Source organism: Cataglyphis hispanica, chromosome 6 (genome assembly GCF_021464435.1).
Source record: "Cataglyphis hispanica isolate Lineage 1 chromosome 6, ULB_Chis1_1.0, whole genome shotgun sequence".
In the NCBI taxonomy this organism is placed as follows: domain Eukaryota; kingdom Metazoa; phylum Arthropoda; class Insecta; order Hymenoptera; family Formicidae; genus Cataglyphis; species Cataglyphis hispanica.
This window is the reverse complement of record NC_065959.1, coordinates 4,682,077-4,698,204: the sequence shown is the minus strand read 5'-3', so window position 1 is coordinate 4,698,204 and position 16,128 is coordinate 4,682,077. Positions and strand designations below refer to the sequence as shown.

At 36.3% G+C, this 16,128-nt stretch overlaps 2 protein-coding genes across 2 annotated transcripts; one reads left to right on the top strand and one right to left on the bottom strand.

Annotated features, from left to right (window-relative positions):
• Positions 1–316: 316 nt before the first annotated feature.
• On the bottom strand, positions 317–1,072 carry LOC126850378 (general odorant-binding protein 83a-like; the record flags this gene model as incomplete). Its single annotated transcript, XM_050593296.1, has 4 exons — positions 317–343; positions 451–515; positions 720–914; positions 991–1,072. Coding segments are annotated over 4 exons (369 nt in total), but the record flags the coding sequence as incomplete, so codon positions are not given.
• Positions 1,073–4,201: 3,129 nt separating this feature from the next.
• On the top strand, positions 4,202–14,742 carry LOC126850271 (uncharacterized). Its single transcript, XM_050593095.1, is given in 5 exon segments — positions 4,202–4,561; positions 8,772–8,902; positions 9,825–9,909; positions 12,228–12,781; positions 12,783–14,742. Coding segments are annotated over 3 exon segments (1,755 nt in total). The 5' UTR covers positions 4,202–4,561; positions 8,772–8,902; positions 9,825–9,864; the 3' UTR covers positions 13,939–14,742.
• The last annotated feature ends 1,386 nt before the right edge of the window (positions 14,743–16,128 follow it).

Genomic DNA, 16,128 nt, shown 5'->3' with positions numbered 1-16,128 from the left:
GGCATCTATTTTCAAAATATTTCGAATAAATGTACATATATTTTTATATATTATATAATAAATTGTAATTAAGAACTTCTAAATTTAAAAAGAGAATTATTTTTATTGATGCATGAAAGTATATTTGTATATAAACACATATCATTTAAGGCAATAAAAAATATATTTGCAAACTATAGGAAAATAATTCTTTATATATTTTAAATAATATAACAATTTTAATAAAATATGGAGGTAAACAGGGCTACTTCATGTTACTATTCGTATTTATATCTTCCTGCAGTACTTTATGTGTTTAAACACAAAGCAATCATTTTTAAATAAATGATACATTATTTAAAATCTGCAAATAAAATGTACAGGATATAAAAGAATTTTAATTATAAATATAACTTATAATTATAAATTCTATATTTTAATTAAACAATCTTTACATTTTATAATACTTACTTCCGGATGTGCTTCAACGTAACATTTGGCTATTTGAAAAGCTTTATCACAAGCATTTTCCCCTGCTAAAAATTAATTTTTCAATTAATTTTTCAATTAATTTAATAATCAATTTTACTTTTTCAAACTTATCGTATTCCATATATTTTATATAGAAAAAAAAAACAATGCAATGCAATGCAATTTGCAAACTTGTGTACATTTATAACTTATATTAATTATGAAAAAAAGAAATTACTCTTACTATACGATAAAGCAAGAAGACTTACGAATCAATTTACATCGATTAAGAACTTCTCTCGACGATTCTTGCATACTAGGCGGAAGATGACGCAGAGCTTTTTCAATATCTACATTGTTATTTTCGTTGAGAATACCACTCTTTATCATAAAGCATCTCAAGTAACATTTCAATTTTATATCATTTTCCTCAACATTGCCGGCTTTCAATCGTTTTAAGGATTCTGAATTAAATAATCCAATTAAGAAAATTTATTCTTTTCAATAATATATGCGAGCAATATAAAAAAATATTATTACCCCAAGTAACATTTGTTTGTTGCCGACATTCTCGTTTGATATCCGCTCGTGCTCGAACATATAAAATTGAATATAATATTTTATAAATGCGCTAATTAATGAAAAATTTTTGTCTATTTGTTCAATATTTTTAAGATTTAATAATCGGAATATTGTATAATGTATCGAGACTTCTTTATTACCGTACTATAATTAAATTATGCGTATAAATATAAAAATATATAAACTTTGGATGTCTCTCTTGTACTCCAAAACGCAGTTTTTAAAATTATTTAAAGCGTTTGCAGCAGTAGAAAATTTTTTTATAAGAAATTTTGTAGGAAAACAAGTATATGATATATTTTACTTACGCACAATAATTTTAAATTACTTACTAGCAGAAGCAATAGACCGAATAAAACGAGTAATATATTTCCAGTATTCATGTTTTTATCAAGATACTTTTTGCGCAACAAGTTTCCAATTCGAAAGATGTTTCTAGTTAAGCAATACTAAGATCACTGAGAGAGTAATCTTAATACAACAGACACGAATTTTCTGTTTATGCTCGATGTTTGATAGCAGCACATAATTCCGCTACAATCGTATTATAAATGTCGAGTATAAGGCTGAACGATTACATAAATGTCATATCAATCTATCATAATGTGACATATAAGCGACGTATCAAGAATTTTATCGCACAAAGCTGTAAAATATTTCAAGAGATTTCAACATCTTCAGCAATAGTTTATTGTAAATAAGATATTTTTTATTTGATATGTACACACCCTTTATATACACTATATATATATATATATATATATATATATATATATATAGAATATTTCTAAAATAAAAATAAATATAATTGTATTTCTTATTAACATAACAAAAGAGAAAATTCATCGTTTCAAGATATCTCATTTTTTATGTCATCCATATTGCAGAAATTGTATCATTAATATCGATAATATCATATATTTTCATTTTTATCAAACATTTGCAATATGTATTGAGTAATATAACAAAATGGAAAAAGAATCTTTGCTAGAAATTTTATTAGTCTTTCGCAAAAAATACACTTTGCTGCCACAAGAAAATTTGTTTTATTTTAACTTAATAAAATTTTTTCAATTATTTTATTATAAAAAATATTAGATAACAATAATATATAAATATTAAAATTATCAAAATGTGTTTTTACTCTAAAAATTATTTACATAAAAATCAAGGAAATATATTATATCAACATATTATAGAATCTCAAAAATCGATTTCTATAAGTATTGCCAAAGAAGATATTAAAAAATGTTAGGTATTGTAACCAATAATATTATTTTACATTATTTGGTATCTAAATAATGTAATATTTACACATATTGTTATTTTTAATAATTAATATGATATAATATGCCTATTTTTTAAAAATTTATACTTTTAATGCGTAAATCTATTTGAATCGAGACTCGTACGTATCTTATTATGGACGATCGGTTGTTCACAGTATATTCCAACTTATTCAATAGACATGATAATTTATCGACACACCTTTGTGTGTGTCTCTCTCTCTAGAAAGAATTATCTTCAAATAATATTTTATCAATAATTTGATGCATATTCAAATGTATACATTCAGTATATGCACATACATAATAAATATTTTTGAAATAAAAGTTATTATAAATTTAGTTGATAAATGTATTTCTTACGTAACCGCTGATCGATAAATTATCAGCATTCATTGTGTACTGCTGTTTTCTGCAACGTCAAAGACCGCTAACTTATATAATATAATCAATTAAACATATTTTAGCTTACTTGGTCATCAGATTCATTCGTTCATTCTCAGTTAAATATAATTTATAAATAAAAACTGTTAAACTGTTAAAAATAAAAACTGTTTCTTTTTTAAATTAAATAAGTTAACTAGCATGGAACAAAAAAAAAAATTTATTAAATTATTTGATAATAAAAACTGTTTCTTTTTTAAATTAAATAAGTTAACTAGCATGGAACAAAAAAAGTGTTATTAAATTATTTGATAATAAATAAATTGAGCTTGTAATTGTGCTTTATATGCAATCCTTTAAAGAAGCTAAAACTTTTTGTATTCCTTTTTAATTAAATAATATTAAAACAAAAAACATATTATTATATTTATATTATGTATATAATCTTTATTCTTATGTATATAGTGTATAATAGTTTTATCTATCATGTTAAAAATAATCATTTGTCGGTGCAAAAAAATTGTTGAATCTAACAATATTTTCTAAAACATACATTTTTCTAATTTTAATATCCAGCGTCTATTGTTAAGTAGTAATGTAGCGGATTAGGGACATTATGTACATAGCTATGTCACAAATCGTTAATTAATAAATATATTCTGACATGTTCAAATAGTGTGGGTGAAATGCAAAACAGTTAAGTGTCATTGAACATTTAATGAGTACTCCATTCTTATGAGAATGCGAAAGTCGCTGTGATAAATGGCAAGTTGAGGGCAAAGATGAGCTGTGGCAAGTGTATAGATTTAAAATATCAATTCAGGTATATGTGCACGATGTGTAATATATCGCATATTTAGTATCATCAATTTAAGTATAGCGGCAACATATTAATGCTTTATCATACATTCGCATATTCAACAAGATGACGTGCAAATGCGGGACATTGCAAAAAGAACGCGATGATGTTCCGTATTAATCTAATCTCCTTAACGAGTCCTTTCCTATGTACGTATACGTATACTAAAAAATTAATAAGACATGCGAATGTGTCGTCAAAGGTTGCCAAGGTTTCTAATTGAAATCCTCTGGTTATCATCGGGAGATATCGGACTCGATCTTCGATGTCAATTTATTACTAAATCGAACACCCCCACGTTATTTCTGCTTTCGGCGGTGTGCACAGAGTATCATTGACATCCCGGTGAGATGCACACAGATTCCTCCTTCACTCTGCGTCTCTCTCTCTCTCTCTCTCTCTCTCTCTCTCTCTCTCTCTTTCTCTTTTCGCAAACACGTACACAACATGAAAACGAGGCATCGTTCATCGAGTCGCAGACTCACAGCGAATGTAGCGTGGAGAGAGATATCCTTTGCTCCGCCGCACGAGGGACCTATATAACTGTACCGGCTGTCTGGGTCAGGGGGCGGGCCGCTACGTTTGTAGTATACTCCGTATATCGGACAGGTGTACCCTATTCCGAGGCTCTTCGGATTCCCGCGTGCACCTCCGAGATCGGCGACCGGCTACACGCCGCCCCGCTCGCGTCTCTTTCTCTAGCTGTTGCGGGCATCGCGGAGTATCGCGTCACCACGAAGAGAGGTGATCAGTCGCACGCACGAAGCTTCCGAGGGCTCTTATAAATCTCATTCGAGCGGACGCGAAATTCGGCGCTTCGCCAACAGCAGCGTCCGCAAATCGCGGAATTGGCCGGAATTGTGCGCCTGGGACTTTAAACGTTCGATCCCGACCGATCGATGTGGTAACGTTTCGTTCATCTGTCACTCTCTCGAAGGAAGACCAAGTAAACTTGACAACTACTTCCGGATTCACTTGGGTATCGACTCAAGAAAATAAGGTATCATTGCGCCAATTTAGAAAATGCAATCATTTCTTTATCTTATTTATAAGTTCAGTTGCACGATTCACTTTTGAGCTGCTTTAGACAAGCAATAAGAGAGAACTTATCGTCGATAAACACCCGATATATTAATAAAAAGAGAGAGATTCGTTCTTTGCGATGAAGAGAACCAACGGCTAAAGTATTATCCACACATCGTTCCGAGCACGTGTTCGTTTCGCTACACGTGGACAGCTGACTGTAATGCGCGCGAAATACAGCGCTGATTTAATCCCGGACTATTCTACGTGTGCGAGCATCGTTATAGGTAATTCGCCGTTGTTAAACGTATTTCTTGTCTTGAAAATCCGGTGGTTAATATCATATATTGGACGTAGTAATTCAATTAACGCTATGTCACCGATTAAATTATTAGAAGTAAATCTCACGTCACCGTTCACACTTCGCTAATGTGTTAATAACGCACGACCGGAGTGCAAGGTTTGTGAGAGAAATTATACGTCACGCCGCAGAAGATATTGCCAGCCACACACACGTGATAATCGTTACCGTTTTATTGAACCATACGTACAATGGGCCCAGTGCAAACTTGTTTTATCATATTGTCTGAAAGATTTTCAAAATTATTATCGTGATTTATTTTATTTATCACCATAATCGTATAGATATAAATCATTTCCGAAAAAAATATAACAAAACTATTTAATTATTTCGCATTGTTAATTAAAAAGCGTCTAATTTCGCGTGCCATTGTGTGTAAATTAATGAGGTCGAGCACATATTAAAAAAAGTAGATCATGCATTTTTTTATGATCTGGTACTTTTATCAAAAGCTGATGAAATACATGACGTACATATATTTTTCTAAAATATATAAATGTTTTTTTTTATTTTAAAAATACAAACACGTATCATACACAATAATTTGCAGCTATCGTTGTTTAAAAACTCTGAGATTTATTCAATGATCAAGCTCGTAAATTGCGCGTGAGTATATTAATAAATTCATGAGTTAGAATTCTATTTTATATTTGGTATAAATTTCTGTATATTTATTAAAAATCTTGTTACGTGCTTCGTAATCTTATAGATACGCCGCGGCTTCTTTGAAACGTAAATGTACGGAGAAGCAATCGAATCGTCCGGCTACTCTTCGTTACGCTCAATTACCGTGCAATTACCGCATCGCGGACAAGCAAGACGAGTAAAGACGGCACGCGCTCATCTATTTATCACTTATCGATACTTGATAGGCGCATCTAATAATCGCGACTTGAATATACCGTGCGCGATTCGTTCGATTTCAATTTATCGACGAGATTACACTGACTATCTTCAACGGATGATTAAGTTACGTCGCGAACATGTGATTCTCAAGAAATTGCGCGCAGCGTTGTCGAGACTCAAGCGAGTTAACCGGCCGAGATAAAATCTTGAAAAAAAAAAAAAAAAGAGGAGAGAAGTGGAACGGATACATTAGATGGCAGATGCTTATAAATCTATTAAAGCGGGAAGCAGTTAATATATAATGTAAATTTATCGGAACGTGTGCGCATTCGTTTTTACTTCCGAATGTTAGCGTTACACATGTTGTTTATAACGTGACGTCCGTTATGCGGGAGAGCAGATAACGAGGGAAGGGGACGAAAAAATACACGGAGAAGCTACATTCTTTCTATATGGGTCGCTATTAGGCGCTCATTATGCGAACGCCCGACTTTGGAATCACCACACTGATGGAACCGTTATATGTATTTGGCACCACGCCACATCTTCGGCATACCCGATACCATGGTTAACGCGGAACGGGAGACGTGTAAACAGTCGAGACCGTGGTGATTTTTATTCGAGTACGCGGACAACCTGTAAGAGGAAGGACAGGTGTCACGGTTATCGTGACACAAATTGTAAGAGTAGAATAACAGCTAATATACAACTTTGCTGTAAGAGTGTTCGTGAATTACATACGTTCTAAATACATTAACAATTAAAATTTATGACATTGTTCATATTTTGTTAATTGATTATTATGTTAAATAAGTCTGATTAGATGAATCGATTAGATTTTGCGATTGGACACAGCCATATTAGCATCTATGTATCTTCTTTGGTGACAATTTGCCTGAAAAAAGATTACAAGAAACCTTTAATGAAAATCGATTAAATTATTATTTCAATGTAACTGCGATATAAAATTGCTTTAATTCTGCTCTTTAAGTTATTCATGTCTGATCATAATCACAATTTCTTTTAATGATTATCTGTATAAAAAAAATTAACTATAAATTTTTGTAAACAACGACGTTTCTAGAAAATAATCGTAAAATTTTAAAAAGTGTCAAAACAATTTTCTTTACATCTCATTTTGATAATTGTAGCTTCAGAAACACAAGTTCTTACACGAATTGATCAAGTAAAAATAATTAACAAATATATTATTTCTTGGAAATAAAATTTATAAAAAAAAATAGTTTAATTTCTGAAAAGCTTTTAAAAAATTTTTTTATGCATGCAGAAATAAAATTTTTTTACAAAAAAAAATATGTGCGGAAATATAACAGTTATTATACATATAATAGTTTATTTGTTACTATTTTATTACAAACATATATAAATATTCAAAGATGTGATATATAAAATAGGAATTAAAAAATACGTTAAGCAATTTAAGCTCGTTAGAAACGAGCTACGCGTTTAAAGATATCAGGGCGAGTCGGAAATGATCGGGCATGAATGACCCAAGCGTGTGGTTTGTAGGTCAAATTTTAAACGTGCTACAATCTATCGCGAGAGTGTACAAAACCAGTAGAGTATTCGCAAATTGATCGAACAGCCGTCACTCGGCGGCCGCGCCCGATTAACCGGTTGGTCCTTTTGACTTTGGTTCCACGTGCGCACGGCCGAACGTTGATGAACGGCTGGCAGGAGCCTACTTGCCTACATTCATAGAGCGTCAAACATGCCACTCGGACATCGGGAATGCACACATTAACGCGCGCAGGTATTCCGCGTATCTCTCCTTCGACTTTTCTCTTTCGTGCGCGCACGCGAAAGCAGTCGCGTCGTTCTCCGTCTTACACACAAACGAGATTTTGATATTCCTTCTCATAGACAAATTTTTAATTTAAGATTCAACGATCGAGAGATCAAGATATAGCGAAAATTAGAAAAGATAGATAAAACGAGATTATAAAATCAAAGAGGAATATCTGGATGCGGATGAATTCTCTGCGGAATGTTTCTTCGACGTTAAAATCCGGGAGCGACAATTAGACAGATTAGTATCTATATTCGCGACATAAATTTACTCACCCACCGTTTACGACCGATTATCTTCTCTATTGCCGTCTCTCTAATTTACTCCCTGCAATAAAAGTCTCAACAAGCATCGTTATGTGTATTAATCATTTCTTTTTTCCATTTACGTACTTCCTTCTTTTGCCTTGATTAGGTACTTTGCTTAAAGAAAAGAAAGTTGCGCATTAAGAATCTGACTTCCGTTCCGCATGTGTATGCAGAATAGCGGTATGTGTGACAAGTCACATGACATACTCTAGTCGCGTCTCTTTTTCACTGCCGCTGTTGAAGATACCTGCGACAAAATTATATTCCGGTAACCCGTTATTTTATCATCATTTCGAACTGAAAGGTGCAAGCTATTATCTGTGTTGGACAATTTATTTAGCAGCTCGCATGAGAACAGCAGTGCTTATTCCCAGTGATGTTTCTACGCGTGTTTCTGCAAATCTTGTAAATTTGATTCGCGCCAATAGACAGAAAGTGCGGTTTCGAGATAACGGAGCAAAAACCAGGACATTCGGAAGGAATTTGGGACAGATGGCCTAGTGGTTTCGTGAAGCGAACACATCGCCTGATAATTGGCGATCAAATATGAGCGACAACAGACTGTCCTACAGCGATTAACAATAATCTTGGCGTCTTTTTTGCGATCGCTTTAAAGCTCGCTTCGATCACAAGCTTTGGGTAGTAAAATACACATGTGTCAATGTGTTGAGCATAATTCAATTATTGAGATATTTTTCATTTAAATATCTTACGTTTATTTAATTACTCTGCTAATTATTATCCTATATTTCGAGATATTAAAAAGCAATTTATATAATTTGACAAAATCGATGTTTTCCGCTTCCCCAAAATCTTCCTAATTACGAATTTCTTTACGTTAGCTAAAAAACTGTAATTACAGACCGCGGTTGCATCGAGCAATTGAAGGTTACGCCGACGAAAAGATCGCTCAAGATCGTTTACTGCGATTCACTGTGAGAGACGATCTCTCGGCTTAGAGGGCTACATTTAGCCGCACAATTATAATTACAGGTAAATTATTCCATGGTTAACATAAGTTTTAAACTGCTTTTTGGTTGCCATTTTTGTTCAGTTCGTTTCAGAAGTCGTGCAATGCTCCTTCTTCGTAAATTTATTCAGTTTGTGAAAATTTGTTTAATGCATAAAATTAACGATGAAATTACATAGTTCAATAAGAGAAAAGAAATCCAAGAAGAAAAATAGTTTTTTAGACTTAATATAATTTTGGTCTTTCTAACATTTTACAATATAATTGCGGTAAACTTGTAAAAACACTTATTTTAATGTAATTTACCCCATTGTAATAAAGTTTAGTATGTGCTTTTACGTTTAGAAAAGTTCTATTTTACTAAAAATTAAGTATATTGTGTTAGAACTTTTATATTATTAGAGTTTTGAAAGTAATTTGTTGTACATATTAAGTTTATATAATAAAACTTGGATCAATTGTACTGCAAAAAAAAAAAATATAATTAATCAACTACTTTACAATGGCTACATTATATTATAAATTTTATATTGGATTCACATATATTTAATAATCTAAAAAATCCCAGCATATATGAATTTTTGTAAAAATCTAAATTTCTTAATTTTAACATTTATGATGTTGTCATTTTAAACTTGATTTTGACATCAGATTTCTTGTTACCTGTAATCTTCATAACAAATTTCTCTTGAGAAGAGCTTTTATATACTTAATTTTGAACAACATAAAATTTCTTCAATGCATCACAGATGCCGCAGATTAAATTAACTTGCAGATTAACCTTAACATGATAAAATACTTTCTTCCCAAAGTTTGTATAGCATTAAAAAATGATTGATCTCTTTCTTGGATAAAAAAAAAATTTTCTTATTGAGTTATTATACATTCTGTACTATAATGTATGTCAAAATATTCAATACAATATATGACATTTTCTCATTTCAGTGATACGAGTATACTGTTCCACCGTGGACGCCAACGCGGCATGCAGTTACGCATTTACATCCTAGCCTGTCTCCTATTGAAGGGGGTAAGCGAAAATACATTTTTTACTTTCCTCACAAAAGCTTTTTCCGAGAAAATGCGCATTAAGCGGAGAGAGTTAAGACGTCGATCATCATTACGATCTTGCATCCGCTCGATCATCGTAAAGACGTACGATCATCATTACGATCAGCACAACATCGTCGTCTAACGCATTCCTGGGAGCGAAAGAAAACGACGAACGAGATTCGCGCGGGCACATACGTCGCAAATATTGCCATTGGCTCTGTTTCATCTCGAGCGAGACCACCCGGGGACGCGACCGGTACGGGGGGATAGGTACGCATCTCTCTCTTTCTCTCTCCCTTTGCACGTAGGTAATTACTACATTATAACCCAGACATATCGCGACGGATACACAAACACGTGACCAGGCAATGCCGTTACCCAGTGCTCTGACCCAGAGCTAAGGGCAGAACTTGCCCGGTTCGACTCGGTTGTCCCGATGTCTCAAAATGGTGCGCGGAGCGGTGCTCTGATCCGCTGCTGCTGTCTACCGCGGAGGAGACCCAAGTAATGTTTCATCGGGTCCGCTCTCTTACAAGGTGGTGCACAAAAATCTCGCGCGCAGAACGACCGGTTTCTTTGCACGCGCGCGCGGTCGGTGTACCCTTTTCATTGCTGCATTCCTGTGGCCCGACACAATTTTCGATGCACATGTGCGCTCATCGGCGCGCGTCTTCTTTATTTCCCGATCTCAACCTCACGGTCGACGATTATCGTTAGCCTTATAAGAGAATGATGGCGAGATAGAACGGGATATGAATGAAACGCGCGCGTTGTTACCGCGTCCACGTGAACGGTGCGCGCTTTCCGTCTTCTCATGTTTTCCATCTGTCCACCGCCGATATCTCTATGAATTGTGCGAGATAACGGCGGTTTTTTTTATCGAAATATCTAATTACACGTTTCTAGACGGAATTTGAGAATTTATTGCGGATACCCGAGAAATTGTGTCGCTCTGATAAACTATATAAAAAAATTTCTACGGAAATGTAATATAGTTATTTATATACTAACGTATCTACATTTGCCATTGCCAATGTTTTCGATTTGCAGAATAGAAAAGAATATCGTGTCGACTCGTCAAACACAAAGTATTTCGAATAACGTTTGCCGAGACGAAACGAAGATAATCGGAATGCATTTAACGTAACATAACATGGTAGAGTGATTCACCATTCATGGTGGACCGCCATCAGCTGTAACGCTTCTCTGGCATCGCTGTCGAGATCCGCCGCAAGTGACTCAGTAGGCCTCTGTCACGAATTATGGGACGCGCGCATTGAAAATCCATGAGACGAGATAAGTGGACGGGAGGGTAGAGCGAGCGGCTGGGGGGGAGGGGGAGAAGGGGATAGGGGGATGAGAAGGTGAACCGCACCGAAGAACGTGCACGCGCGGAACTGGCCGATTGACCCGCGGCTAAAGACACGGGTGGTCCGTTATGCCCTAAGGTCACACGCGTGACGCAATCGGCCACTATAAAACGCACAAGTTCTATACGCAACCGACTCGTTGCTCCTATTCCGTCGTGGGCCCCCCCTACCCTCCACCGCCGACCTCTCTTATCTCTTCTTCTCTCCTCACGATTGAATGTCGTATTCGTTCGTACTAACGACGAACAAGTTTTTCGCTTTTTTTTCTTTCTTTCTTTCTCCTCGTCCTCTCGCGCCGTATCACCTTCGGCTGTCGCGCCACCGGAAATAACTCTTTCGACGATCGCTCCATTTGTCTGATCCGATAATCGAGCCCGCGCCGCATTTCTCGGCGCGCGGCGCGATTCCGTCGAGCTTGACACACTTAGGCCTTTCATTGAGCGCGTGAGAAGCGGATACCGTTGTATGGTCGTTTTTTTCTTCTTCTTCTTTTCGGTATATATATATATATATATATATATATATATATATATATATGCGTATAAAAATTAGCGTATATCTAAAGCAATATCCGTAAATATACATCGACGAGCGCGAGATTAATGCTAAAAATAAGATTCGTGAATGGATCCCGGGTATGATAATGTAGCCTCATTGAATCGATCGTAAACATCGAATGCGATATAAATAATTAATGATACGAAAAGAAGCGAGGAGATAGAAAAGAAGTGGTATCATAAATACGTGACTAGTTTTATAGGAATCTAATAAATTCTTATATTCGTGTTGAGCACGGTTGTATTTTAATTGATCCGCTCCTTCGATCGTTTTTTTTAAACTTGCGGTACTTTTTTTTAGAGGGTTAAAGATAAGGATCTAATTTATTTATCGCACAACATTATGCTTGCTCGTATTCTTGTTATAGCTGGCTCGAGCCGAAGAAGTAGAGGTCGTTGAGGCGATTTCCGGGGAGGATAATCGGAGTGAAAATTCGGCGCTGAATCGCCAGGACAACGAGTTAAGTAATTCCGATCAATTGGCACTTGATTCGATAGCGGATAAGGATGCGGGAGGAAATCATTATAAGCCAGGTGCTCTCCGGGGCCATCCTCTGTTACCACCGGGCCGAGGTGCGCTAAGTCTGCCACGTCCGCATCACAACGTTGCTTATCACGGTCCGCCGCCGCCCTTGCCACCTTCCAAAGCGCAACCGGAAGCAATGGATAAGATTTATACGACCGGCGCTGGTATTAGCACTGCGGTTGGCGTCGAACCTTGGCCGGTGGCAACGCCTGACATGCCGAAAATCGTGTCGCTGGACGTAAAGTGTGAGAAGAATCTGATGAAGGTTTATTTGGGCTTCGACAAGCCGTTTTACGGCATTGTCTTCAGCAAGGGTCACTATAGCAACGTAAATTGCGTTCACCTGCCGGCAGGATTGGGTCGCACATCCGTCAACTTCGAAATCAGCATACACGCGTGGCACAGCCGGTAACACGGAGAACGGATTATACGGATATGGTGCCGAGTCTGGTTCCGGGACGTATTTCGAGAACATCATAGTAGTGCAGTACGATCCCCAGGTGCAGGAGGTCTGGGATCAAGCGCGCAAGCTGCGCTGCACCTGGCACGATCTGTACGAGAAGTCGGTCACCTTCCGTCCGTTCCCCGTCGATATGCTGGACGTGGTACGCGCAGACTTTGCCGGTGACAACGTGGGATGCTGGATGCAGATACAGGTGGGAAAGGGACCGTGGGCCTCTGAGGTCTCGGGACTTGTCAAGATCGGTCAGACTATGACGATGGTGCTTGCGATCAAGGACGATGATTCCAAGTTTGACATGCTCGTGAGGAACTGCATGGCGCACGACGGTAAACGCGCGCCGATACAGCTAGTGGATCAGCGCGGTTGCATAACGCGGCCTAAACTTATGTCCCGATTCACCAAAATCAAGAACTTTGGCGCCTCGGCGTCGGTGCTGTCGTATGCCCATTTTCAGGCGTTTAAATTCCCGGATTCCATGGAAGTTCACTTCCAATGCACCATACAAATCTGTCGATATCAGTGCCCGGAACAGTGCTCGGAATCGTCGCCGTTCCTGGACGGTCAAGGTCTTTTAGAGAATCATCCCCATCATCACGCATCGATAAACGGGCATCCCGATGTTGGATACGGTTTACCGCCTCCGATCCCGCTGCCATTGGAGGCCTATTTACAGGCGGCGGCCGGACAGCCTCGGGACGAAAGAAGAAGGAAGTCCCGCGAAATTTCGCATAATCCGCAGAAGGCTGTCGGTGTGAATCGAATCATCCGGGTAGTCTCCACCGGCGACTTGACCTTTTCCATCGACGAGGGCAATAACAGCGGCGAGCAGCTGTTGAACGGCGGGCCGACGATGGTATTTCCGCAACGTGTTCACGAGAACTCAGCTAGCTCGACCATGATCTGCATGACCACTCCCGGATTCGCGATTACTCTCATCGTATTACTTGCTATTCTACTTTCTTCGTGCGTGCTGTCGGCCTACCTTTTCATGCGTCTCAGGCCCTTCTCAGCGAGGGCTAAGAAATCCAACGTCGCCGAGCAGAACAACGGCGTAACGAAGAAATCTTCGAGAACGTGCTTCTATTCATAGAGATACCCTCACGAAATTGCCGCGTGTTCACCCTGAATAATTCTATCGCGATCCCGATATCCGCGCCGGAAGAAAGACCGTCAAATTGCACGGCTCTCTTCTCGGAAGAACCGGTTTACGCGATATCGTTGAAACCGTCGTTGGAGGTCAGTACGTCCGTAGAACGAATGCGGTCGCGCGGAGGAAAAAGGAAATTGGTCTCGGTCGCCACGTCGCGCCAGGCTGATAAATTAGCGGTAAACGGGTAGAAGAATCACGTTCGTGCTCTTTTTTTTTTTTAATACTTTTGGCCATTAACTGACAGTATTTTTCCATATGTACACTCGTACGCAGAATTTCTCAATAAAACGGGTTTTCTTCTGCAAGAAAAGCTTTGCATGAACTGGTCTTCGAAATCGTGAATCTTCAGGTTTCGTAGAGGCTATTGAGTGTCGCAGGCACGATTCTACGTGAAGTTTTTTTTTCGGAACGGGATATCAGAAACGATATTGTCTTAATATAACGCTACATTAAAGTACTCGTATCATTCGGTATCGCGGCCTCCACGTAGAGTCATGCTTCGTCATAATGAAACTTAAGCTCAGGCCTATATAGGCAAACATAGGCGATATACGCCGAAAATTTAGTCAAAGATAATCAAATCTACTTCTGCGTTTATTACCTATGTATGTATTTGTGTATTTAGTCTCTTCTTTTGTTTCTCGGTATTTGGGACTCTATCATTTAATAAATCGTTGCTCAACAATGTGACTGGGTAACAAAAAGGCTGAATTTTCGCGAAAATAGCCTATAACACAGCGTTTAAATAATGTTAATAATGTTAATAATATATTATATAATTATTTATATTTATTACCTATCTAAATTTTTTCTTAAAAATATTTTTTACAGGCAGGATTCTCAATAAACTCTAATATATATGTGGCAAACAAATGAAATAAAGTTATAAGATATAAAAGTTATACAATATCATTCCTTTGCAAACAATAAATTAAGTAATGAACAATAAACGCGTTTATATACAATACACCGCATCAATGAGAAATTTTCAATTATAAAAATATTTAATTATTTAAGTGTTAACTCTAATAGCTCGTCCTAAGTTGCTCGTCTTAAAATGACAAGTTGTGCCAAAATGTTACATTAATATTATATAAATCGATAAATAATAAATTACGCGATTCCAGTTATAAGATAAAGTATTTTGTTTTGTTGTGCCGTATGAATATCAAGCAATGCTCTCCAGATAATATGGTTAATGAAATAACCGTGACATTCAATTCTCACTTATACTTTTTGCATCACATATTATTATTACAATCAGGAGTACTGTTTACTTATTATAATATCAATGCAGTAAACTACTAAGAAAACTCGCGTTAAAAATGCGAAAACGATTAAGTGAAGAAAGTTATTAATTCGATAAGTTATATACGCAATTGTGCAGTCATTAGTTTATATTTGCAGCGTGATCTGTCTAGTGTATAAGATAGACCTACATATATTAATATGTAAGGTGTCTCAAGAGTCGTGTATTTCCGTGCATCATCTAATTTTTCTCTCTTTTTTAATTTCATATACATCCATTTTGTTATTTTATTAACCAATAAGGACAGTTGATGTATTTTTGTATACGAAATAAATAATAATTGAAATTCAATCGTGTATATTCAAAGTTTTGTAAATATTTATTTATTGCTATTATTTATTTATTTATATATATATATTAAATAAAAACATAATCTTTTTAACTAAATAATTATATTGTCGCCTTTTACTTTTGCCCAAACGGTATACCATTCTTTGTCAGGCAGTGCCAGCCTTCAAACCTAGTTTCCTAATGTTGATCATGCGCGCTTAAATTAAATTTGCTCAATCTAAGCATATGGGAATTTATACACATGTATACATGCATGAATAACTTAGAATCTAATCTTAAATATTATATACTTGGCAGCTCGCAAGTTAATCTGGACGAATAAAATAAATGTAACTTTAAATCATCCGTCCATTATTAAAATCTGCTTGGATCGGCCTGTTCTCGCATAAAAACAGAAATGGGCCGTACAAAAAAGAAAATCGTCCATACCGTAAACATCTTTAAAAAATTTGTCTTTGTATAAGACATTTCGGTATGAATATTAGTAATACATTCACTTACGTATACTCAGGTATAAAGAACTCGGTCGT